At 42.1% G+C, this 26,205-nt stretch overlaps 1 protein-coding gene and 1 long non-coding RNA gene across 4 annotated transcripts in view; both read right to left on the bottom strand.

The window, feature by feature from the left end:
* Spmip2 (sperm microtubule inner protein 2) overlaps positions 1–17,084 on the bottom strand; it is a 114,493-nt gene extending 97,409 nt beyond the window's left edge. Inside the window, exon 1 of one of the 3 annotated variants that reach the window (XM_063282370.1) lies at positions 16,534–17,084. Coding sequence is in view for 2 of the 3 variants with exons in the window: in NM_001401975.1 (NP_001388904.1) it covers positions 16,534–16,594 (61 nt within the window). In the remaining variant the exon portion in view is untranslated. The remainder of the gene's footprint in view (positions 1–16,533) is intronic. The other 2 variants (NM_001401975.1, NM_001024301.2) reach the window with 2 other exon arrangements.
* Positions 17,085–18,444: 1,360 nt separating this feature from the next.
* LOC134485630 (uncharacterized) lies at positions 18,445–24,322 on the bottom strand. Its single transcript, XR_010063834.1, has 3 exons — positions 23,997–24,322; positions 21,578–21,643; positions 18,445–19,926 (listed from the first exon to the last, which is right to left on the bottom strand). It is a non-coding gene; the product is annotated as an uncharacterized LOC134485630 (long non-coding RNA).
* Between the last annotated feature and the right edge of the window lie 1,883 nt (positions 24,323–26,205).

Here is a 26,205-nt window from a genome sequence, read left to right as displayed (position 1 = left end):
AACTGAGACGATGTGGCAAAATCTCTTCTCTAGCCCCCCAGTCCACCCCAAAGGACTGTAGGTCAATCAAGCCTTCTGGTCTTCTGGTTACAGATAAGGCAGACTTTAAGGAGTGATAGAGTTGGCCCATATGTGCTCTTCAGGTAGCAGAGTTTGGAGAGTCCCTATTGTTCTTGGGGCAACTTTGTTTCCCACCATGTGCACATATGGCAGTAGCATGGCTCTAATGTCAGTTAGCTGAGTCCGTTGCAGAGAGATTGTGCATGCTATCTCGATTGGGGGAAAAGGATGCTCCAATCGCTGGTAGACATTATTCCTTGGCATGTTTGTGAGAGTGTCTGCAAAAGACTAGCACTGGAATTGGTAGACTGAACGAAGAAGACACCCTCCAGTGTGAGGGCCCAAGAGAACCAATGCTGTGTACAGGCGTGCTTGCTCCCTGCTGGGACCCTCCAGCAGCTGCCTTCCTAGTTTGGTCACGAACACTGGCTTTCTTGGTTTTCCTATTTCCAGATGGACCACAAGTCACAAGACTTCTCAGCATCTGCCATCACATGAGCCAACCCTTCTCAATAAAGTTCTTTATCTGCCCATATATCCTGTTTGTCACAGGAGCAGAAGCAGCTTTCCGGATGGGTCAGCACACAGCAGAGTACATTTAACATTGTGGAAGGGGAGAGTGGCCCTTAGGAAAGGGTAGTCCAAGTGCAGGCGTGGGTCTGAGCTTATTACAGATAGTCATATTTAAGTCACTTACAACAGCCACACGTACAACCCCAGTGTTTCCAAACATGGTTCATTCATTTTTATTTTATGTATGAGTGTTTCAGCTGCATTTACATACGGGTACTGTGTGTAGGTGCATCTGGTGCCCGTGAAAGCCAGAAAAGGGTTCTGGATCCTCTGGAATTGGAGTTATAGATAGATATAAGCCTCCGTGTGGTGATGGAAAACAGGTCCTAGTCCTCTGCACAACAGCCAGTACATTTAACTGCTGATCCATCTCTCCTGCCTCCAGTTTTGACAGTTCTTAAAACATCTGTGTTCTCTCTCCTTTCCTCTCTCTCCCTCTCTCTCTCTCTCTCTCTCTCTCTCTCTCTCTATATATATATATATATATATATATATATATATGACACACATACACACACACATTTACTTTTTAGTAAATAAATGATTAATTGGTTCCTAGGGTAAAATGGACAGAATTATAGACTAATAAGATCAAACCCCAGGCTGCAAGAGTCAAATTAATCCTTTTTATATCAACTCACAGGGAGTTAATACCGCTGTTCCTATTTTTCTTACATCTGTTCACTCGTGTGTGTGTGTGCCTATGCAAGGAGATCAGAAGACAGCTTGTGGAGATAGGGCCTCTCTTTCTACCATCTGCATTCCTGGGATGGAATTCACACCCTCAGGCTTCACAAAGTGCCTTTGTCCTCTGTGATGCTTTGCTAGGCCAACATCTGTATTTTGACCTCCAATAAAGTTTATAATTTTATTTAAGAGATTACACTGAAAAAAAAAAACCAATAAAGTTCATATGCCCTTGGTCCTCAACCATGGTACATTGCTACTTTCCTTCCTGCTACTGTGTGCTTACCCCCACATTATCTTTACTTTGGAAAGTGTTACCCCAAATAAATGATCTAAACACTTCACTGATTTGACATCTCCTTCAGTGCCAATATTCTTGAAAATGTCAGCAGTCTATCCTTGACAGATGATCCATGGGGTATGTTTTTTGAAAAGGCATTAACTGTGGTCAATAAAGCCTTTTTGACACTTTTAATAGGTGTGGGGAAAGGATCTACCTGTCTTGAGATAATTGCAAGAAACTGGGGCTAGCAAGACAAGATGTTTTATTCCTTATCCCTCACTGTGACTGAAATTGACTGGGATTACGGGCAGCACATAGGGTTCTGCATGTGTTGGTTTTACCCCTGGAAGAAAAGAAAGAAGGGAAATGGATCCAGAGAGGCAGGCAAGATGTTGCCTATAGGAGATGTCATCTCAGCCTGAACACCCTAAAGACATCACCGTATTCTTCCCGACTAGAAGACGGGAGGATTTCCATCAACCAAGACTCTAAAACCTGCCTTTCTTTCCAAGATATTTTAATGGAGTCTGTTTTCCTTCAGCCTTCTTGCAATCATATGGTAAGGAATGTATTTGTGAAGTCCCTAACAGCATCACAAATCACCTATCTTTGGGCCTGATAGTCAGGTGCTCACATGAGTCACTAGTGATACGTGTCAGATGATAGACAAGTCAACATGTACTCAGAGCTCAGCACGTGCTAGCACACTTAGCTCAGGACCTTACTGCAGATGATAACTGGTGCTGCAGGACATAACATCCTGTCCAAGGTCACATAGTAGGTGTACAGCGAGCTGGGATTGTTTGAGTCCCCAGTACTCTACTCTGTGTGAACCCTGAGAGGAGACCAGAGGCACCACTGGAAGCCTGGCTACAGCTGGGCTTGTAGGCTTGCAGGAATCAAAGTCACATAGAGGACATAAAACCAGTTGCTTAGATCATCTTAGGGTTTTGTTTTCTTTTGTTTTGTTTTTCCCATTCCTTTGCCCATTAAAAATACTTAGGAAGGTCGAATGTGGCGGTGTATAGCTTAAATCCCAGAACTTGGTAGGCTGAGACAGGTAGATCTTTAGAGTTCCAGGACATCTGGATGACATAGACAGCTGTCACAAAACAAACAAAAAGTGCGTGGGACTTCAGGTTTTAAAAGAGAAAGTGCACTTGGTTGGCTCTTAAGGGAAAAGGAGGGGTTGGAACATTGGCTGTGCTGGAAGAGTGCCGGTCCAGCCTTGTACAACTCCACATACAGTCAAGGCATGGGAGACAATGCCTGCACAGCAAGCACTCAGAAGGCCCAGCCAGGAGGACGAGAAGTTCAAGGTAGCTCAGCTACACAGTGAGTTCAAGGCTACACATGAGGCCTGTCTCAAAAAGTAAAAGAGGGAAAAAAACTCCTAGTTTTGTTGTTGTTGTTTGTTGTTAGATTTTGTGTTGTGTGTCTTCACCTTAGCATTTTCTTCTCCCAGATAATTATTTTCTCTATTTTAGTGACCAAGTTCATATTAAGTAAGTATTATTATTTAATACAGGAAGGTTAGGAGGAAAGGCTCAAATCAATATCTGATTTTCAGTCATTACTTCTTCAATAGAAACGTTGTGTGTCTTTGTATTTTACTAACAAGCTTTCCAGCACATAATGTCAACCAAGGAATGCTTTGTTCATTTAAACTAATCACATGAGTGTGTTTCTCCATGATTGGGCAGTGTTCTTATAAAGCCTACAAGGTGAGGAGGAACAAAGAGATGGTTCAGTGGTTACCAGAGGTGCTGTTCTTACAGAAGATCTAAGTTTGACCCTAGTACCCACATGGCAGCTGTAACCACCATCTGTAACTCTGGTTACAGGGACTCAAAAGGGATCCTCTGGCCTCCATCAGTACCAAGCGTGCACACAGTACACAGCCATACAGGCAAGCAAAACACTCACACATGTGAAATAAATACATCCTAAAAAACAATACATATGGGGTTGGGGATTTAGCTCAGTGGTAGAGCGCTTGCCTAGCAATCGCAAGGCCCTGGGTTCGGTCCCCAGCTCTGAAAAATAGAAAAAAAAGAAAAAAAAAACAATACATATAAAAACCTACGAGGTATCCACTTGGGAAAATCAAGATAAAGGTTCAGAAAGGCAGGTGAATTCGCCTCCCTTCCTTTAGCTTGTATAATAATGGGGTTTATTTGTTCTTAAAAAACAAAAAGCAAAAAAGCTTGTCCATAGACATCCTCCCCCTAGGGTTGGGTCAATGCTGCTCACCTCCATGGCAACAAATCACATCAGTGATGGTTAGGTCAGCAGTTTAAGGTGTAGCGATTGACTTAGAATTGCAGGCACTCCCCAGGTAATGTCTTTTGGTGTGGTACTTAGGTTTTTGTAAAACTAATGATGTGTCTTACTAAAAGAAAAATTTTTGGAGAAAAATATTAAATATATGAGCTCACTGCTCTTGGTCTTACATTAAGTACCTCAAGAGTAAAAAATGTCATCAGTTGTCATTATGAAAGCCAGAAGCTTGCTTCAAACGCATGGCTTCTCGGATCCCATCAAAAACTAATTTCCAAGTAAGTTGTTAATTTTTCTCTTCCCCTCCCCCTCCCCCTCCCCCCTCCTCCTCCTCTTCCCCCTCATCCTTCTCCTCCGCCTCCTGCTCCTCCTCATCTTTCCACTTTTGGTCTGGATCTTGGATTATCAATCATGCTAGGCAAATGTCCTACCACTGAGCTACAGCCCCAGCCTTGTGTCTATTTTTATTCTATTTAGTTGTCCCTGGTCAAAGAGTTGTGGTAAGAAGTTGAACACTGTGCACAGATTCCAGTGACAGCACAAATGACTCAAGGCAAATTACATACTATGCCAACAGGACGAGTACAGTATAAAATAAGTTAAATATCAACAAATAAAATGCAGCTTCACCAATCTAGCGTCTCAGCTCATTAGTGTGTATGAGCCTTCGTTGTGAATCCCGTTTTGGAAATCTGAGCTCTTTCCTTTGTGGACTGAAGTCCCGAGACTTAAGCCAAATGTGTGTGTAGCAGGAGAGCTGTCTCGCTCCTTCCTCAAACAGGAAACCACCGGCAATTCTGTGTGAAGTCATGTTCTATTTTTAAAATAATTGGATTTGAGACATAACTATTAGTGTGACAGTTTCACAGGGCAAGAGATGAATAAATAGGACTGAAACTCAAGCTAATGGAGTAATACTCTTGAAAATTACATGTACACTTGGGTCTCCTTTACCCCTTCCCAGCACACTAGCTCCTGCCCCTTTCCTAGAGGCTTCTGGGGCTTATTTGCTTCTAACACAAGTCATATGCAATGGCCACCCTTTTAGAAAGGGGGAGCGCTGCAGTACTCCTGCCTTCCATACACTGGTTTCCTCCTACACAGACTATGGCTGACTAAATGTGTTAGCTTTTTTACTAAGCCTGCAATCTGAGTATTATCACACAAACAACCCGGACACAAGAGGCCAGGCAGAGGCTTCCATTCTGTGTGAACTAGGCTGGGTAAATGATTCCGCACTTCTGAACTCTGAATAGTGGTGGCTTCAGGAACAATGTCAGGTTCAACTAGATCATCTGTTCCTCTGCTTCTGTATTTAATTGATTATTCATGAATTTTTCTGACTGCGCCTTTCCGTGTTGCTTAGGCTGTTTTTTAAACCCTGGGCTCAGATACTCTTCCTATCTCTTTTCTGCAGGAGTGGTGTGATGGAGACTACCGGTACGCAACCACAGCATACACTGCTTAGGGGTTTTTTAGTGTCCCATATTCACTGTTTAATACCTAGCTTTATTTTGGGTCAAGTGGAAATTCATGAGACAACCCATCTTGTAAAGAATGTATTTGTAAGCCAGGCATGATGGGACATATCTGCGATCCTAGCACGGGAGGCTGAGGCAGAAAGTGTCAGTCCATGACAGAGCACAGGAAGTTTGCAAAGTCAGGCCAGCCTAGAGCGCATAACGAATTCCATATTAATTACATAGGCAACCCAAGGAGATCCTGTTTCAATAACCAAAAACTTGGGTGAGCAAGATGGTTCAGCGGGCAAAGGCGTTTGCCACCAAGCTTAAAGACCTGAGTTCAATCCCTGGGACACGCATGGTGGAAGGAGAAAACCAGCTTTTGCAGGTTTTCCTCTGAGCTCCATATTCATGCTTTAGCGTCCATGTATGTTCCCCCACCCCAACAAAGACTATGGTATTTTGCATATTCCTGATGGCTAAGATGTTGAATACTTCTCAAGTATTTATCAGCCATTTGTAGTTCTTCTTCAAAGAACTGTCTATTCAGTTCTTTAGGCTATTTAGGCTAGCTGATCAAAGTTATTTGGGTTTTAAATGTTTAAAAAAAATTCTTTCTCCCTCTGATGAATGGTTGAGAGATTTCCCCCTACCCCACGCTATTCCATAGGCTGCTTCTCTCTCTGGTGGTTATTTCTTTTACTGTACAGAAGCAGCTTTTCAATTTCATGTGATCCTATTTGTGAATTTATAAGATTATTTCACCGTGCTGTTAGAGTTCTTTCCAGAGACATCTTACCTATACCTTCAAATATTTAATCTATATTCTAGAATTTTCAATATTTAGTTGAAGTCTTTGATCTATTTTTGATTGATTTTATGTTATGAATCCAATTTTATTCTATCTGTAAATACCCAGTTATGTTTTTTACACAGTCTTTGCCAAAACTTGCACAGCTGAAGCTATGTGAGCATACCTCTAAGTTTTTTTTCCTCTTCCATTGATTTGATATGTGAAATAAAAGTTCCACTGCCTCTTAATGGTACCACCCCATAGACTGGATCTTTCACTTGGACATGTGGAGGATCTTCAAGATGTAAATGACAGCGTAACTAATTCCTCAAGAGCTGAAGTTGGTTGTAATTGGGGCTCAAGAGGCAAATTCGGTTTACATAGGATAAAGTGCCAAGTTAAATGACATATCAAGGATGCAAGTGACAAGCCTAGGATGTGAGATGGTTGTCATGGACACTCAAGCCAGTTTCTGCTGCAATTAGTAAGTAGTGGGAGAAAGGACAGACAACTGCAAGCCTTGAAAAGACGTAGAGGAATTGACACAGGTGAGCTGTGCACCTCGGGCAGGCTTTCTTTGGATCCTTATTCTCACAATCAATTATGGAAATATATGTGTGTCATGCATTTGTGTTTGTGTATGTGTGAACAAGTGTGTGACAGGCAAGTGGAGGTCAGAGGTCCATGCTGGGTACCTTTCTCTAGTGTGCGCTACCTGATTCTCTCTTCTCTCCTCTCTTCTCTCTCTCTCTCTCTCTCTCTCTCTCTCTCTCTCTCTCTCTCTCTCTCTCTCTCTCGTGTGTGTGTGTGTGTGTGTGTGTGTGTGTGTGTGTGTGTTTACCACTGCATTTAAGTGTGTGAATGCAGGTACACACGTGCCTTACCACACATGTGTAAGTCAGAAACAGCCTCTGGTGCTAGCTCTTGCCTTTCCCCTTTTTTGGAGCCAGCACCTCTTTGTGATTTTTCCTTTCATGGGACAGCTGGCCCACTAGGCTAGCAGGATTTCTAGCTTCCAGGCTTTGCCGGGCTGCATTACCCTATAAGGGCCTGGATTACAGATGCTCAAGAAATAGATCTAGGTTTTGCATGGGTTCTGGGGATTAGCCCCAGGGCCTCGCCCTTATACTTTATCAAAGAAGCCATCTTTCCAGCCCCACCTTATTGCTTTTGAGTCAGGATCTCTCATTGAACCTGGAGCTCACTGATTGGCTTGACTAGTGGCCCCGAGAGCTCCAAAGACCTATGCGCCTCTATCCACCCAACCCGTGTTAGTGTTATATATGTCCACCCCAAGCCTGGTGCTGGGAATCCAAACTCAGGTCTTCATGTTTGCTCAGCCAGCACTTTATCCACTGGGCCATCTCCCCAGCCCTTAAAACTACAATTAGTGACAATTAGAAAAATTTACTTATGGCGTGGTTATTATACAATGTCGAAGAATAATTGCTAATTGTATTAACTGATATCACGGGACTAAGGTTATGTAAGAATAGTTTCATAACTTTTAGAGAGGCAAATGCTATATATGTATTTTGCTCTAAAATATTTTGGTAAAATAAATCAATGTATAGGCTAAATATGGCAAAATTTTGACATTGAATGTGGGTGATAGGTAAGAGATCATTGGCATACATTTTATTCATAGTAGAAATTTCAAAAGCTAATATGAAAAGATTTATACATCCTTTCAAAATAACTAAAGTTGATTTTTTAATATTACTGAGCTTAAATACAGTATTCATTATATTACATATAAGCCCTTAAAGCTCATGTCATTAATACGAATTATGTGCCTGTTTGCTAATTCTGTTCTTCATAAATAAAAGTAAATGTTAGAAAAAAGGTTTTAGGAGCTGGCTCAGTCAGTGAAGTGATTGCTTTACTGTGTGCTTGCGTTGTGTTCACGTGTGTGAATGTAGGTGAGTGTATAGGAAACTGAGTATGGACTGATAAATTCAAAAAGATCTCAAGTGTCCAAGAAGATTCTTACATTGTCAGCAGTGACAGTGACTAACATTGGCTTAAAGAAAGGAAGAACTGTAAAGGAAGAAATACAAAGTGTAATGGGGACAAAAATAGCTTCAAAATCAGTCAGAAACCTAAATGAAAATATAAAATTGTAGGTCTCCTAGGAAACACAATGATCTATCTAAAAAAGAAAGATATAATGGTATGTTTATGTATGTACATTTTATGAGCACGTATGCCTGTGTACTATACATATGCCTGGGATCCCCAGAGACTAGAAGAGGGCTTCAAATCCCCTGGAATTGGAGTTACAGATAGTTACCCTCCATGTGGGTTTTTAGAATTGAGCCTGGGTCCTCTAGAAGAGTAGCCAGTGTCCCTAACCCAAAAATTACTTAATTATACTTTACACATGTGAGTGTCTTGTTTGCATATATGTGTGTTTACCAGATGTGTGCAGTATCTGCAGAAGTAGGCAAGGATGTCATAACTGGAGTTATAGAGGCTTGTGAACTGCCGTGTAGATGCTAGGAAAGGAACTCAGGTCCTCTTTAAGAACAGCCATTATTTTTTGATTATCTGTCTTTTGTTTGTTTATTTACTTATGGGCTCTGCTTCTTTGAGCTAAAAAATGTTTACCATTTTAATGTTTGTTTTGATTCTGATACAGTTTTTACACTATACATTGCACTCACACTAACAAAGAGAGCTAACACTCTGAGATTGAGAGATTTCAACAGAAAATCAAAGGATAATTATAGCTTCCACCACTGAAGAGCTTTTGGTCAGCACGGCTAGGTCTTAATGAGTTGATTGCTTCCCCTCCAGAATACATATTTCCTCTGAGAGAATTGCACTCCCTTTAGATAAGAATAACTTATGTGTATACCTTTGCATATCTCCTCTATGTTAACAGCAGCAACCTTCCTACTGTCTACTATCTGGCTTAAACAATCACAAATAAATATTAAAAAATGAAATGTCAATACAGGCCATCCCAGTCAATGTTACATAAAAAATAGAAGAGGAGATCTTTCTGTATGACTATAAAATCTCATTGTATTTTAAAAAAATGTTACAAGGATAAGTGATAAAAATAATACATAGATTAGATATAGATCAACATGGATATATAATAAACTAGAAAGCTTTTACAAGTTATAAAGGTCTGAGTCACTTATTTAAAGTATATAGAGGATGAGACTTAAAGGTATTATACATGATTTTAAAGTTTCTAAGGTCTAGGATTAGTAATTACAAAACAAACTGGCTAATGTATGTCAAGGTTTATTTTAAACTATCTGGTTATTAAATGTATTACATAAGTTTAAAGTATCAGTCTAGTGAAACTGGTCTTTTAGGTGTCCTATTTATCCATCTTCCATACAGGGTCAAAACAGGTGTGTCCCTGTCATCTGAATGACCCATAAGACCTACAACTTTGGGGTCTGAGAGTGGTATGATATACAGGTTCTTTGGACATGAACAGTTCATCATTACTTGAGTTTTCAAGCCTCTAATCACTCGCAGATTACCCGGTTGGATGGACCTTTTCCAGTATGTAATAAATCTGCACCCCCCTGGTTTCAGGATGGAACTCCCCTTTGACTGGTGAACGCCAGTGTTCTAAAGAACACTGCACTTCTGAAGGGGCGACATGAGGTGCTGATCGACCTGTCCTGGAGGCACACACCTGGTTTGAAGGAAGATAACTTCTAAGAACCCTCTCATTAGCCACATCCTATCAGATTGCCTACAAGACGAAAGGTTTAACCAGACCTCTAGCTGTCAGTCACAGCCCTTGGCAATGTGGTCATTTATGGGACTTTTGGAGAAGATGACTATGTTTGGACTGTCTATGTTAACCCTCAGTATGTGCTACTGAGCAGCAGTCCCTCGATTCAAGAGTGGGGTATATATCCTTGAAAATTACCCGAGCCCATCGTATCCCATCTGTACTCAGTGCATCTGCTCCTGAGATCCTTCTCTTGCTTCAGCAGCCTTCCTTTCTTATGGTTCCCATGTACCTAATGGTATGTGGCGTGGTCATTTTGGACAACAGGTTTTCATTAAAACTACACCAGGGTCTCACTGGAAAGCAGGTTATTTAGGTCCTATTTTAACTAGCATTTTTGCAGTAGTCCAGAATCTACACCCCCTTCCACAGTGGCTCTTGCCCAACAGGAGCAAACTGCCCATTTTGTTAATGAGTTTAGCAGCAAGTACTCTTAACCACAGAGCCATCTTTTCAGTCCTGACAGTGTGCCCTTTGGTTTGGTAATAAATTAACAGCGTATTAGAGACAAGTCCCATGAGGACTGGACGGGATCTTATGCAACATTGGTTTAATAAAGGAAATTTATCCAAGATACATGGAAAATTCTTGACTCACTGATAAGAAACCAAAACTGCCCCCACTTACTGTAAATTGGGCAAACTTGAATCTATGACACCGAGGAAGGCAGAGACAGCAATTAACTATATGGAAATATGCGTAGCATTGCTGACTGGTAGAGAATTATGAATTCACAGAGCAACTGCACATCTGCTAAGATAGTTAAAAGAAAAAATAACAGGGTCCTATGTGCTTACCAGGACACGAGAGCTAAATGTGTGCCCCTGCTAATGGACACACAAAATGGCAGAGTGAATTTAGAAGATAGTTGGGCCACTGCTTACGAAGCTGTACTGGTTGGATTTTTGTTGTTGTTTGTTTTACTTTCTGTTGGTGTGTGTGGATGTTAGCTCGGAGCAGAGGAACCTCAGTGGAGAAACTGATTCATCAGATTAGCCTGTAGGCACGTCTGTAGGGCACTTTCTTGATTTATGTGGGAGAGACAGACCAGTATGAGTTGTGCTAGCACAGGGCAGGTGGTTCTCAGTTATGTAAGGAAGCAGGCTGAGCAAGCCATGGAGAGCAAATCAGTAAGCAGCACTCCTCCATGCTCTCTGCTTCAGTTTCTGCCTCCAGGTTCCTGCCTTGAATTCCTGCCCTGTCTTCCCTCAGTGATGGAATACGACCTTGGATATATAATCCAAATAAATCATTTCCCTTCCCTAAGGTGTTTTTGGTCTCGGTGTTTATCACAGCAATGCAAAGCTAATTAGAACAGAAGCTAAGCATTTGATGCACAAATCACGCAGCTAGAGATTTTTTAAATTGACTTGAAAGTACATCTAGCCAAAAGCATGAACACAGATGTTTATAGAGGTTCCGTTCACAAGTGCCCCAGCCTGGAAAAGAGCCCTTAAAAGGTGAATACATTAGCAAAAAGAAGAGCTGCTTTACAGAGTAATATTTTTCAGTAATTTGGGGGAAAAAAATCAGCCACTGAGCCATGAAAGCCCTTTTATTTGTGTAACGAAAAAAAGACACCAGTCTAACAAGCGCACATAGGGTGTGGTTCCAGCTCTGGGACATTATAGAACGGGCAAGGTTATAATACATGCCTCCGAGTGTGGCAGTTTGCTTGCTTGCTGGCTTATTTTACATTTTTGTTTGGTTTACATGCAGGGTCTCATATTTTGTCTATTAACTATATAAATAGATAGGGTGGTCCTAAACCTGTGGGATAAGGGAATCCTCCTACCTAACTCTGGCTCGAGGGCAAGACTGAAGAGTAAAACTATCAGCAGTTGCCAGGAATGCAAGAAGAGAAAAGAGAAAAAAATGAATGAGGCAAAGGGAATTTTTAGGCAGTTAAAACTGTTCAGTATGCTTCTGTGCAGTAGCTATACTTAAGGTGTCCTTAAGAGTTTGCCCCCCTCCCAAAAAAAACCCTAAAGGGACGATTTAATGTATAACAATAAATAAAATGACTTGGGAAATGCAAGGAGGATGATCTGAGGTCGTATTCAGACTGGAAACCAACAAAACCCATACTACATGTAGGGGACAATTCAGCAAGGGGGCTGGAGAAGAAAAACTGCTAACCCTAGTAGCTAGAAATGAGGAGAGTTTTCGAGAACAGAGGCTAAAGGAGCTGTAAGGGAACGCCGTACTTGGCTGGTGAAGTTTTGCCCACAGGACCAGTTAATAACAGATCTGGATCCTGGGCGTGAATGGAATGGCAGTGGGGAGGGAAGCACATTTCTCACACTGCAGTTGAGACTCAGAGATAACCCAAAGGAAGTGGCCAGAATGACCCCAGGGGAAAGAATTACTGTTAGACACAAGATTAAAACTCATCTTGAGGGTTAGAAACAGCCCCCGCGTGACTCAGTGAAGGAGAGGAGAGGAAAATAGACTTACTTTAGGACTGAGCTCTCCGTAGTCTCTTATTATCTTCTCATTGACCAGGTAAGGGTCTCTGTGTTAATTACCCAGCAGAGAGGAACTACTGACATTTAATAGCTGCTGACAGAGGAAAGTCAGCTTTTTTTTTTTTTTTTTTTTTGAGGTGCCGTGACCCCTGGTAGGTCAACTGCATGCCAGGACAGAAAACCAACTCCCCAAACTAGCTGGGCAACACAGACTGGACTGTTAGAGGAAAGGAAACACAAAGGAAGAAATGTCAAAGTTATTGGGGAGTGGGGTGTGTGTGAATATGTTCAAAATGCATTGTATAAAATTCTCAAAGAATAAAAAGAGTGTTAACGAAAGGAAATAAAGGCTCAATTACAATTAGAGAAAGAAAGGAAGAGCTTTGGAACTTCACAGGGTCACAGGACAGTAGGAAGGGGCAGGAATGGAGGGAGATGCCCTAGAAGTAACCAGCCCACCTCAGTGCCTGCAGGGGAGGAAGGCAGAAGCCTTAGGAAAAAGGTCAGCCTGGTGGCTCTGGTAGAAAGAGACTGGCAGTTCTTCCCACAAGCCCTCACAGGCCTCAAATCCAATTACAGGTTTTGCTAAGACAGTGACTCCTCTGGAGTGGGTCATCAGTGGGGAAGAGTTTCATTTTGTCCCTCTGTAGAAATCAGAGGGCTCCCAACTTGAGATTCATGCCGTGTAAGAGATCCAACCCTTAACACTATTAACGATACTATGTTATGCTTGCAGACAGGAGCCTAGCATAACTGTCTTCTGAGAGGCTTCATTGTGCAGCCGACAACAGTGGCAAAGACCCACAATCAAAACATCAGGTGAAGCTCGAGGAGTCTTATGGAAGAGTTGGGGATAGGATTGAGTCAAAGACACCACAAGAAGACCTACAGAGTCAACTGACCTAGACCCATGGGAACTCACAGAGACAGAACCACCAACCAAAGAGCATTCAAGGCGGAACCTAGGCCCACTACACATATGTAGCAGGTGTGCAGCTTGATCTCATGTAGGTTCCCTAACAGTTGGAGCAGGGGCTGTCTCTGACTCTGTTGCCTGCCACTGGATCCCCTTCTCCTACCTGGACTACCTGGTTGGGCCTCAGTGGGAGAAGATGTGCTTAGTCCTGTTGGAACTAGATGTCCAGGGTAGGGTGGTACCCAAGGCGGGCGGGGGGGGGGTTGTTACTACCTCTCCTCAGAGAAGGGGAGGTAGTAATGGGGAGTAAGGGTAGGACTGACAGTAGAGGAAGGAGTGGTCTTCAATTGGGATTAAAGAGAATAAAAATAAATAAATTATTGAAATAAAAAGAAAGAAATCAAGTCAGAGGGCATTGGGTGGACATCATGTTAGAAGGGAACAGTGTTTAAAAGTGAGCTGACAAGGGGACATGAGAAGAACAGCCACAAAGAGCCTGAGTTTAGCCAGCCATGAACCCAGGGAAAGAGACAGTCCTGAAAGCAGTTATAGACTACAAGAAGGCTAAATGAATCAGGATTGTGAGTTCAAGGTCAGCCTAGACTACATAGAGAGAGCCTGTCCACACACTCCATTTACTCATCCGGAGCTTAATATAGACACAGATGGTTGGTGTACACACAGCATTATCTATAGATACATACTTAGCATATATGGATGCAAGTTAGCATATACAGACATATGTCCTTGTTCTGTCATTCTAACTGTCCGAAAGAGACTACCTTCCAACAGCCAATGGTCACCCATGGCACCTGATAAAAGAAACAAAGAGAAGAGTCGATTCTAGGACTAGAGCCAGAGGGAAAGGAGGCAGAGTATAAGTCAACCAGCCCTATTCCCCATCACGGTATGCCAAGGTGGGCACAGCAGGCAGCAGAAGGAGCACAGTAGCCAAAGCTGGACCGACTTTGCAACACCAATTGATTAGCATCTGAGCCGAGCCCAAAGTATGAATATTCATGAGTTCATATGCATGTAAATGGTGAATCAGTGAAAAGATGAGGAGATAACTCTCTGGTGCAGAGGTGTTTCAGATAAGTGTGCAAATGCGTCAGCCTCAAGGAAAAGTAGAGGGTGCACAGTAGTGAGAGGGGAGAAGAAATGACGTCATCATTTACCAACTTCCACTTCCAAGGGATAACTATGGTCAGTATCCACAATATAAGTCAGGTTTACATATTTGTACAACAATGTCACTTTTCCTGTGTGATATCTCTCCTAAATAACACACACACACACACACACACACACACACACACACCCCTATATGTACTCTAAAACTGACCAGATCTAAGCAAGAAGATTCTTATAAATTTACACAGCTCATGGACTCCTGGGAGGTGTGGCAGCTAAACGCCATGTGGAATAGAAAAGGACATTAGGTAGGACTAAGAATGTCTGAATAAAGTGTGCATTTTAATTAACATTTTAGTTAATAATAATTCATTGCTATTAACTCAGGAATTGTAACAAGTTACCCTGCTAACGAAAAGTTCTCAGCTGAAGAGATCTGGGGCTAAATCATGTGCTTAGTGTTCACAAAGCCCTGGATTGAACCCTCAACACTAGATAATTGAGGAAGCTGTAGTGGGATATGCAAATGTTCTGTACATCATAAATTTCCTGTAAAACACAGACAACCCCTACTACCCATCCTTTAAAAGACTAGTTAAAGAGACTCGACAGTAGGACAGATTTCTGACACAGGAGGGAACATCCAGAAGCATTCATTCCTCAGGCCTCCATGTGAGTTCTTGACTACTGCAGACTCACAGCCGCCCAAGCCAGTTTGTTTATACAGGCCTCAGCTTTATCTTGGTTTGTCACTTCTGAAATTACCTGGACAATCTGTAGTTCTGCGCCCATCCTGAGCCAGCTGTTCTGTGGAAGGGGGTGAAGGGCTGCTGCTGGCTTTATTCTGGTTGCTATGCTCTGCCTGTTGTGAAGCAAGCCAGGAGCAAAGGAGACCTTTTACATAAGCTCTAAGACTGGAAAAGTTGGTTCTGTCGGCCCCAAAAGATTTACAAGACAGAAGTGGATGAGACCAGTGATAAAAGACACACACATGCCCACAGTAAATGAGCAATGAATTGTTTTCTGTAAGGTTGTTAGATATGCTTAGAATTGGGAGGGAAAAAAGATAAAATAAAGGAAATAGGATGGAAATTTGCTTTGTGTCCGCAGGACTTTGACATAATTCGTCATGTTTTATGGTTTGTTTTTAGATTTGATTATAACTTCACACACACACACACACACACAGAGAGAGAGAGAGAGAGAGAGAGAGCGCCAAAATCATTGAAAGTGTAAGTTAAAAGAATAAAATATAATCCAACAATTTTATGAGTGTTAAAGTACATCTTTCTTCTTTAAAACAATAAAATAAAATAAAGCAACCTTCTTTCTTTGTTCAGTGTAATATGTGAGCTTTTAACCTGGCACTCAAGAGGCAGACTAATTAATTTAATTAAGGTCAGCCTGGTCTACAGAAAGAGCTCCAGGCCGGCCAGCCCCGCCCCCCCAAAAACCAACAAAAACATAGAATAATGCTTAGAATTTTACATTTATTTTAAAAGTAACCTATTTAATTTTGCTCAAATTACTATCCATAAAATGGGTTCAGTTGTAAAAGATGTAGGACATCTAAATCACTAATAGTGGAAATTTGACCAAGATACTATTATTATTATTGTTATTGTTATTGTTCTTCTTCTTCTTCTTCTTCTTCTTCTTCTTCTTCTTCTTCTTCTTTTTCTTCTTCTTCTTATTATTATTATTTTATATGAGCACACTGTTGCTGTCTTCAAACATACCAGGAGCCAGCATCAAATCCCATTACAAATGGTTGTGAGCCACCATGTGGTTGCTGGGAATTGAACTCAGGACCTCTGGAAGAGCAGCCAGTGCTCTTAATTGCTGAGCCCTCTCTCCAGCCTTGATCACAATACTTTTTATTAACACCAAGCAGTTTTCCATACACTAATCATGATTATGCTGTAGAAAACCTTCGTTTTTACCAAGTTAGCTTTGGTAGACTGACAGTGGCTACAATGACCTGTTGATAGCTACAATGTATCCATGACGGGCACAGTCACGTGATTATTTCACTGTTGCCCCTTTATGTGAGGGAGACCACTTGCGACCACTTAAGATTTCTGAGAAAATGAAGACATGCTCTGCTCACCTGTGATGACCATGCGCTTTCCCACCGTCTCAGAGAGTGGCTCCCGGTGTGACAAAGCCATGGCCGAAGTTTCAACTTCTTTGCTGCAATTACTGCCTGAATGTCCTCAGAACAGTGAGTGCACCAGTAAGTGGCAAGGACCGTGTCTCTGCTCTCCCTGTCTGTGAACTTGGCTGGGTGGTTGCCAAGGATGCTTTATGAGTTGAGCAGATGTTCCAGAGCCAGAGTTCTGAATTCCAGTTCCCTAGAGCAGACAGAACTGGAGTATGCCCAAGAGCTGCATCCCACCACCTCTGCCCCTTGTCTGCCTACAACCAATCAGAAGGCTCTTGTCCACGATGTCCTAAGACAGCTTACCAGGCTCTATCGCCCATGTTTCTCAGCATTTTTAAAGAATGTCCTAGAGGGACAAATTGTAGGGAACAAAGAAGGAAAAATACAAAGCATGATCACCCCTAAGATACAGGGTGCTTGCCCTGAGACAACTAGACCACACAGACATCCGTACACCAGGATGCTTACACAGAGGTCCTTCCAAACAGAACTGTTTCCCAGTGTGCACAACTGGAGTTGTGTTCCTGGCTTTCTGTGTTGTTTCCTTTGACTCAAGCCTGTATCAGACTACTCTATACTGGTTCATAGTTACAGAATCTTCTCTACTCTGAGAGGCTTCCCAATCCTCATTACTGTGTTTGAGGTATTGGCATCTCTCTATGAAAAGACTCTTTCCTCAAAAGAGCCATTGTCTGATTATATTTTTAGATTATATATGTTGAATTATACTTTTTATACACATAGTGCTATAAAATATAGCATAACATCTGCAGCTGTTTTGCCAACATCTTTAGACTAGACTTCTGGAAGCGATATTGTTGGTTCAAGGGGAAGCCATATAGACCTTTATTCTCCCACCCCATAATGGTTATATCATTTTGAATTCCTACTCACAGCTTCTGAGAATGCCTGTTTGGCTATTCCTGTCACTTGGTCACAGAATATGCTGTTCAGCTTTGGTTTTTCCCCCAGGAGACAGATAAGACATGGTGACAGTACTTCGTGTTTCTCTTGTTGTTAGTGTGATTGGACATCCTTTCAGATTCAGGCTGGAAATTGAACCCAGGGACTTGCACACGGTAGTTAACTCTCCTACTGAACTAGGCCTCCACCCCATTACTGTTTATGAATCATTATCAAATCTCGTTCTATTGTGTTTTCATCCAGGCCGTCTTCTTTTTTTCAGATCCTATGTCTTAAAATAATGAGCTAATGTTCTAAAGAGACACACAAATTTGGAGGGGTACTTTGGGGAGGGAAACAAATAAGAATATAAGGACACATACGATGACAATGATGCTGCCATGACAAAACCTGGTGCCTTGAAAGATAACCTTAAATTTTAATTAAGATTAAATTACTTACAAGACATTAATGATACAATATTAATAATGAAATATTCATGCAAGGGTGACTCCAAAATGTAATGAGGGAAATGATCGTTACAGTAATACATGCTGTAAAGACTTAATTTTGCTCCCTGAGTCATGGGAACATGGGTATAGCCATGGGTAGCATGGTGCATAAGGATTACATGTAGAGAGGCAGGGTTTCTTTGAAGAGATAATAATACCTGAACTGTGTTAAAGGGTAGCCAGAAGCCAGGATATGGTTGGGAGATCATTTGGGGACAACTAGAACCAAAGGCTAGAGAAGAGAAATGGTGAACAGAGCACAGCTAAAATTCAAGTTCAATGATGCTAGTGTCCTGTTAGTCCTCTTGCTGTTTAAACCCTGGGGGATTAACTTGTAACAGGTTTGGTCCACAGTTTGTTAGTTCTGTATCTTTGGGGCTTGTGGGGAGGCAACGCATCATCACAGGGAGTGTATTCATGATGGTACAAAGCTACTTGTCTCATGGCAACCAGGAAGCAAAACAAGAGAGGGAGCTGGGTCCCAATGCTCTCTCCAAGGGCATGGTCTGGAAGACCTCTCTCCCAGTAGGTTACACTTACTAAAGATTCTAGGACTTCCAATCAGCTCATAGTCCTGTCAACCTAAGACTTCAGCCCATAGGAAAACGTCTGGACAACAACAGAGAGCGAGCTGGTGAGGCGGGAGAGACTCTGTAAGCCCCTCAACCTGCAGTGAGGAGCACCTAAGGAAGGCATCTGCGTAAGCTCACGCACCACGTCTGTCTTGGGTCAAAATTAAAATCACTTGGCTAGAGAATACACTTGATGAAAAAGGCCTGCTGTCCCATCACTCATAGGCAGCTGTTGACGCTGATGAATACAGGTGATAGAAAGGTTCAGGCAGAGCCTCCAAACACGAACAGTTTTGACTCATCCTTGGATAGAGGCTGGAAATGTTCTTAGTCCTGTCAACAGGTCTGTTCTTAGTAGAAGCTGGGAATGCCTGAAGGGAGTTTATTACCATGTTTTCTCTAAATCTCACTGGTTTATTATCTCTCTTCCCCTAAATGATCATCCCTGCCTGGAAACTGTATGTGAGGACGTGATCAAAACAGAGAGGCACCTGGACAAACCAGTGCATTTTCCCATCCCTTGCCGCACCTCAGTTTCTGGTGGAAGTGCTATAAACACCTCAGTGGCATCCTACTTCCGGGCCTCCTGCACACTGTACAGGAACTCTGCCTTCTTTCATTTAGGCTCCCACCTGTAGTATTATAAAACTCCTTTCTAAGCTCACTCTTCCTGTTCATGAAATTCATTCTTAAAATTCATGTGGCAAGAGACCCGGGAGCCACTGGCCTAGAATTGCTTTAGTGGTTGTTAGTTTGTCTGGGACCCCAGCACCCCAAGTTATGCTCACCTGAGCTGAGAGGGAAAGCTTCCATTGTACTCAAGGATCCCCACTTTTCTGAATCAACATAGCCCAGGAAAGGGAAGTTCCTGATCCAAGTGTGGAGTGACAGGAAGGGAAGAAGTGTGTGGGAACCACATACTGAGGGGTGATGGTGAACATGATTGATGTCAGCTTTCCAGCTTTGTTGAATAAGATCAAGAAAACAAAGATGAAATGAGAGCCAACCAATAAAGTAACAGTACTGGTGATAAGGTGATAACATCAATTAGATATGGATTTGTATATGTTGCACGGCAGGTTAATAGAGCTGTTAAAAACTGAAGCCCCAGCTTGTCATAAAATATTATGACAGCTACCGAACTCATTGTAGGGAACCCACGATGATCTCTGTCAGCTTCCTGGCTCATTTCTAGTAAAGAAATCACTGTTGTCAATGAATCAATACCAACTCAAGGTTTGCTGCCCAGCAGGAATGAAGTCTTTTCACTCTCTTGCTTTGGTAATTTAATAGTTACTTCAGAGCTCATAATCACTTCAACAGATACAACTGTAGAGGCCAACATGGTGTCCCTGTAAAGACATCTTGTGTTAATGTTTAGGAAAGAATGAAATTATGCCTTTTTATAATAAATTTAGTGACACTGAAACACAATAAGAAATATCTATATAGGTAGATTTAGGTCAAATTTGCTATAATTATATCACAATCAAATGTCTTAATTGTGGGGATTGCTATGACCATTGTTAATTGTCAACTTGACACAATCTAGAATTACATGAGAAGACAGTTTCAATGATGGGTTATCTAGATTAGATTGCCCTGTGGATATATCTGAGGGGGTATTTTTATTATAATAACTGAGCTAAGAAGAATGTACCCACTGTGGGGGGCACTATTCTCTATGTAGGGGATTCTGAACTGCATAAGAATGGAGAAAACAAGTTAAATACTAGCATGAATTCATTGCTCTCTACTCTTGACTGTGGTTAATGTGACTACTGTTTCAAGTTCCTACTATCTTATCTTCCCCTCAGTGACAGACAATTGCCTGAAATTGTGAGCCTGAAATAAATCCTTCCTGAAGAAGCTTTTGACAGAGTATTTTGTTATAGCGACAAGATCTTAGCATAAGGGTCTCTGAATTTGATTTCCAGCATTAACAGGAAAAGTCAAGGAAGGGGAAAGGGAAGAGGAAAGGAAAGGAAGGGCAAGGGTCCAAGAGAAAAAGAAAAAAAAGAAAAGGAAAGGAGGAAGGAGAAAGGGAGAAAGAACGGAAGATGAAAAGGGAGGATGGGAGGGACAAGAGTAGCTCAGTACAGTTTGCAAGCTGGGGAGCTTTGTGACTCATGTGTCAATGGTTCTTTATTATACTTGTCTGTGTTAGATCACAGATACACCCCTGATAAAAATCAGGTCATGCTAGCTTGCATGCAGTCTGTCCCTTAGGACAAAGACCTGGCAGGTGCCTGCTGCTGCTGTGACTCTGACCGTGGGGAAAGCAAGCCCAGTCTTCCCACACCCCCACTTGCTGATCAGGAACAAGGCAAATTTGAACTACAGTCCCACCTAGTGCCTGCCTCCTGGCACAGGCTGCCGTGTGATCTGCCATCCCTTAGAAACCTGTAAGGGCCACAACCCCCCTCTGTTCAGGGATTTGAAGGATCTTTCCTTCAGACCCTTATCATGTTGTCTCTCCTAATGGTGCTGTTCTTTGGGACCTGAAGGGAAGGCTCCTTCTCCCTTTGTGGCCCCATGGAACTGCCTGTGGTCTGGTGCTGCTGCTTCTAATGCAGTCTCACTTCAAGATCTGATCATGATAGCCAGTAGTTATGAAGCACACTCTCTCAGTAAATATCATTCTAAAGGGCAATTCACGTCAGCTACTTTTTACCTACACATAATTTCTAATACATAGTAGAGACAAGACGGAGGGTCTTAGACATACTCCGTACGTGCTCTAGCACTTAGCCATGCATCTATTGCTTTTTCATATATTTATGTTGAAACAATGTCTCCTTAGACATTATTACCCTCAGACTCCCAGAGACTGGCCTTGAAGTCAAAAATTTCCTACTTCTACCTTCCAAGTGCTGGGAGTACAGTCCTATGCTAACATACCATGAGTTTCTTTACACTTTTTATTATCAAACATTGGAACGCCTCATAAAAAGTGTCCCGGATTTAGAAACGAAAATCCAGAAAACAAACACAAATACTTACTGACTTGGCTTCAAGTCCCAAGTATTTTGAACAATACTGGCAAGGTGCTTTTTCTTGTATGGCAATCTGTAGAATAAATGACATGTGTGTAAAATGGTTATCTGTATTCTGGACACAATATATACTCAATACGTTTTAATCCTGTTACTGCCCCTTGATGCCACCAACCATGCTTTCCTGAAAAAAGAAATACACATGACAAATGAAAATGTAAACTGTGACCATTGCTTACACTTCTTCATCCTTAGGTCTGCCAGACTGAGTCAGGAGAGGGTCCATAGCCATCTCCCTCCTCCTCATTTGGCTCAGGCTTGGGTAAAATAGTATCATGATGTCAGTCTATGCACTCAACTTCCACATTAAGACAAATCTACATTAAAATCAGAAAGCATCTCCACTGTTGACACCCAATTGCTACACTACCTGTTAAAAAGCAATAATTAAAACAAGTGAGTCGCATGCCACATATCTTACAACCGCGTGTTTCCATTGTTAAGTATGACGTCAGTCATGATGGAGATGGGGTGCTCCTTTTTCCCCTGAGCCTCTTGATCTCACAAGATGGAAACAGCTGGGACTCAGAGCTCAGCATGGCTTGTTCTCAGGCCAAGGTGCTTTCTCCTCTGTTCCCCCTTTAAAAGCAACCTCGCAGGTCTTTCATTCTGGTGCTGTGACCAGGGGTTTATCAGGTGTGTATCAGGGGTTTGCTCGCTTGATGTGTCTTCCTACCTATCCCTGGTATGATGTCTGGTGAGGCCTTTTTCACTGATTCATAAAGAAACATAACTGCCATTGCTATGTGTCAGACATGGTAGCATGCTGCTTTCCTGGAAGTCTCCCGATTTCTGCACATAATGGTGGCCCTATGACCCTGGTTTACTGATGAGGTGAGCCCCGAACTTTAGTATGGACATTTTGTCTTACTATTACTCATAATGGAGATCAGTTCCCAAACCTGACTGTTTCTGGCTTTGGGTGATTGACATATAATTTTAATCTTCAACATGTTTTTCAAAATGTTGCTTTTCGTGATGGAAATTGTCCCTTATGAAATTTCTTCTCCGAAGAAGTGATAGTTAGCCACTGTTTCCTCTTGGAGCGATTACAACTTCCCAGCCTGTGAGCTCCAATGAGGTCCCGACAGCATTCCATCTTAACCCCTCCTAAGTTGACATCCCTCCCACAACTGGACAATCAACTGCCTTCCAAGCTGTTATCTGTCTCCGTCTATCAACTTGAATCTCTGAAGGTCTCAAATGTCCTACTTCCTTCTCAGCACCGCTATAAGCTCTTGCCTTCTACATCCTTTTGTTTTGCAGTGTAAATCCAAGGCCTTGCATGGGGTAGGCACATACACTGCCACTGAAATGCACCCCAATGTCTGTGCTTCAGGTTTAACTTGGCTGCTGGTAGGAGTGCCTCTGTACACTGACCACTGGGTAGAGCAAAATTCTGCTAACCCCTAGACGCAGCTCTCTCAACTGCTGTTGGGACCCTGGCTACTTATGACACCACAGACGACTATTTCAGCTCAGACTGTGTCACGAGAAGAAGGAAAACATGTCCCTTTTTTGGGGGGGGGGACATTTTCTTACAGGGCTTCAGGAAGGGACTGCAGGCCAAAATTGTAATAATGGTTCTCGTTCAGAGAGAGGATATTCTAGAAAGAGACCTGTGACTTTACCTATCAACTATCAGACAACTGAAATAACACACTGCAAAGAACTAATAGACCCCTCCCCCACACTCCAGAATCCTATGCTGGGGAAAATAATTAAGCCCTGGTGCCAGGCAGAAGAGGAACTCCATCCCCGGAAGAGACTGCTCCATTCCAAGAGCTTACCGTATAGTTGACACATGCTTATTTCTTGGCTTTTGTTTTTATTTTATCTACAATGTTATCACACTAAGGAATTAAAAGGATGGAGAGAAAGGAGGAGGTTTATTTTCTGTAGTTCGGACAAAGTTTAAATGAGTCCATTTTTCTTGATCAATTTTTGTAGAAACTCCAAAGAGATACTATCAGTCCATTCAAACAATGGTTCCTAAGGAACTGGAATTTTCCAGAAATCTTATGCTGAAAGAAGGAAAAGGCTGAAGCCTGGTGCCAGTGAGAGGAGGTACTTGTCTCCTGAAGAGAAATTTCATAGTTTTGTAAAAATGATTAGAGCCAAGACAACCAGAGGCCAGAAGAAGGCACCTCCTCATCTTGACCACTACTGCTTAGTTACTTATATAAAGCCTATCCTCTTCTCGCAGTGAATAAGTCATTTTACTGCTTTGTACTCTTACTCACTTCATTAATTATTTTGTTGAGGGTTGGTGACCTTGCCTAACTTGCTAGAGCAGCCAGCAATTAATTCCAGTAACAACTTTGGCAAGCCAGTCAAGGGGGAAAAACTGAGAGTCAGACACTCACCGTGCCTTAGTCCTGGGTGGAGAGGAAAGACGGTACAGTTCTATGTAGCTGGTGGAATTCCTTTACTCCAGCCACAGCTTCCCCTGTCAGGTAGTGAAGCACAGAAATGAGTGGCTGGATTTTGTTTTTGACTTGAAGAAAGTCTGACTCTTGTAAATTTCCGGCTATCCTTGGACCTTGGGCTTTTTCCTCATGTCGATCTAGAGGCTCTTTTGATCTGTTGGAACTGTTTGGGCTGCTGTCCTTGAGTGATTGGCTCTGTCTTTCAGAGCTTTTCTCAGCTGTTTCGGTTTGTTGAAGTGTTGGGGAGTTCCACCATTTGTTTGACAAGCCTTATCCATTTGGAAGCTCCTGTGAACAAATTGGGTGTGCCGTTGGAATATTTGGGCATCTGCTGGGTGACGGGGAAGGTTGAAATGTGCTGCCCTTTGGGGGCACTGTTGAACTGATTGAGCCAGAGAAGCAACAGTGTTGAGACCTGCGTGATCACTTAGGTAACCATGGGAAATGTTAAGCGTATACTATCTTGGTTTCCTCTAGGGAGAATTCTATCTGGTTAGTCTTCTGTAATCTTTGATGCTCTCTAAGACAGCATGGGGACATGACTCATCTTCCTCTAAGAGTTCCTGAAAATGACACATGGTGAGCCTCTGGGTGCTTCAGTTTTTAATTTGCATGTGTTGAACTTATCACAAACTAAAATTACTCTTCTAGACATGCCTGATTTGGGGTGTATACACATCTACGTACTTGGGCATGATTTCTGAACTACATTAGTATGCATTGCCTGCTCTCTCTCTCTCTCTCTCTCTCTCTCTCTCTCTCTCTCTCTCTCTTTGAAAATATAGATTAAAAAGTAACAATTTACCTTTTTTTTCTTTTTTTCGGAGCTGGGGACCAACAATTTACTTTTATACTATGGAATTTGAGACTGAAAGAAAAAAGACCTACCTCATCAGTTAAAATGTTAACTAGACAGTTGAAAGGTTAATTTTTAACTCCTTTCCTGATAGAATGATTTAGGTCAGGCAAGACCGTTTGTTATAGACCTATATAGACCAGGCTGGCCTTGAACTCACGAAACTCCACCTTCCTCTGACCCCATCAAGATTTTATATTTTATATTTTCTTGTTGATTCTGTTGAGATTTTGACTAGTTAGAAAACTCTTTTGCCAAAGTCAAGGGAGACTTAATTTAAGTCTTTGAAAAGACCATTTTGTAAGCACCTATTTAAAAAGATTTTATTCCCTGTATGTCTGTGACTAGAAATACATGGAGTTGTATGTCCAAAATCTGTGTATTATGCACAAGATTGCAGAGTTAAGTATGTTTAAGTTCAACACGTGCAAAGTGCCCAGTAAGTGCTGTTTCATGCAATACGCACTATATGTAGACTGTCAACATATAAAGTGAACACTGAAGTTCTTTTGACATTTTTACTATTTTGAGTCAATACGATTGATATTAACACCTGCCATTTGGAGCCAAATGTCTATTTGCCTGACTTGGTAAATATCTCTCATTATATATGAGGTATATTTCTATATCAAAAATTATAAGAGTGCTTCTGGTAGTCACTAGTCCGAAATTTATAAGAGGTCAAGTGTTTTTATTTTTGTCACTGCTGTAGATGTATTATTCTACTGAGCCATTAATTCTAAAATTTGTCTCAAAATCAGAAGCTGAGTTGACTAAAGACCTCTGTGTGGTTGCTCGGTGTATCAGTGCTAACGGTTGCTGGCTTCTTTATATATCGATGTATGCTTGTCCCTGCTGCAGATTAGCGAATCTCTCGACCCTCGACCCTCGTCAGAGGAGCCTCTTTCTGCAGTGGACGGTAATTAACAAGAGACCCACAACTGGTCAAGGTGCAGAGAGGCTCAGCCTCAGCGGGGCACCGTCTCACACTCTTTCCTCCCGAGGCTCAGGTATCATTGCGGGATCAGAGGGTTAAAGGATGTAAGATCCAGAGGTTGTGGATTACCAGACTACAATACAACAAGGTTTTCCAGACAGACAGGGAAGTTTGTACATACGAACTCACAGTGCTTGCGGCAGCGGGCATAAGACTGGGGCAAGCTCAAGCCAGACCAAATCCCAGCATTGAGAAGTGAACTCAAAAGTCTCACTGCCGGTTGAAGAGCCTTTGGCAATCACAGCGCTTGAGAGAAGAAAAGTCAGTTTTCTTTCAATGTTTGGCCCCTGGCA

Source organism: Rattus norvegicus, chromosome 2 (genome assembly GCF_036323735.1).
Source record: "Rattus norvegicus strain BN/NHsdMcwi chromosome 2, GRCr8, whole genome shotgun sequence".
Lineage (NCBI taxonomy): Eukaryota > Metazoa > Chordata > Mammalia > Rodentia > Muridae > Rattus > Rattus norvegicus.
This window is presented reverse-complemented; position numbering and strand designations above follow the sequence as displayed.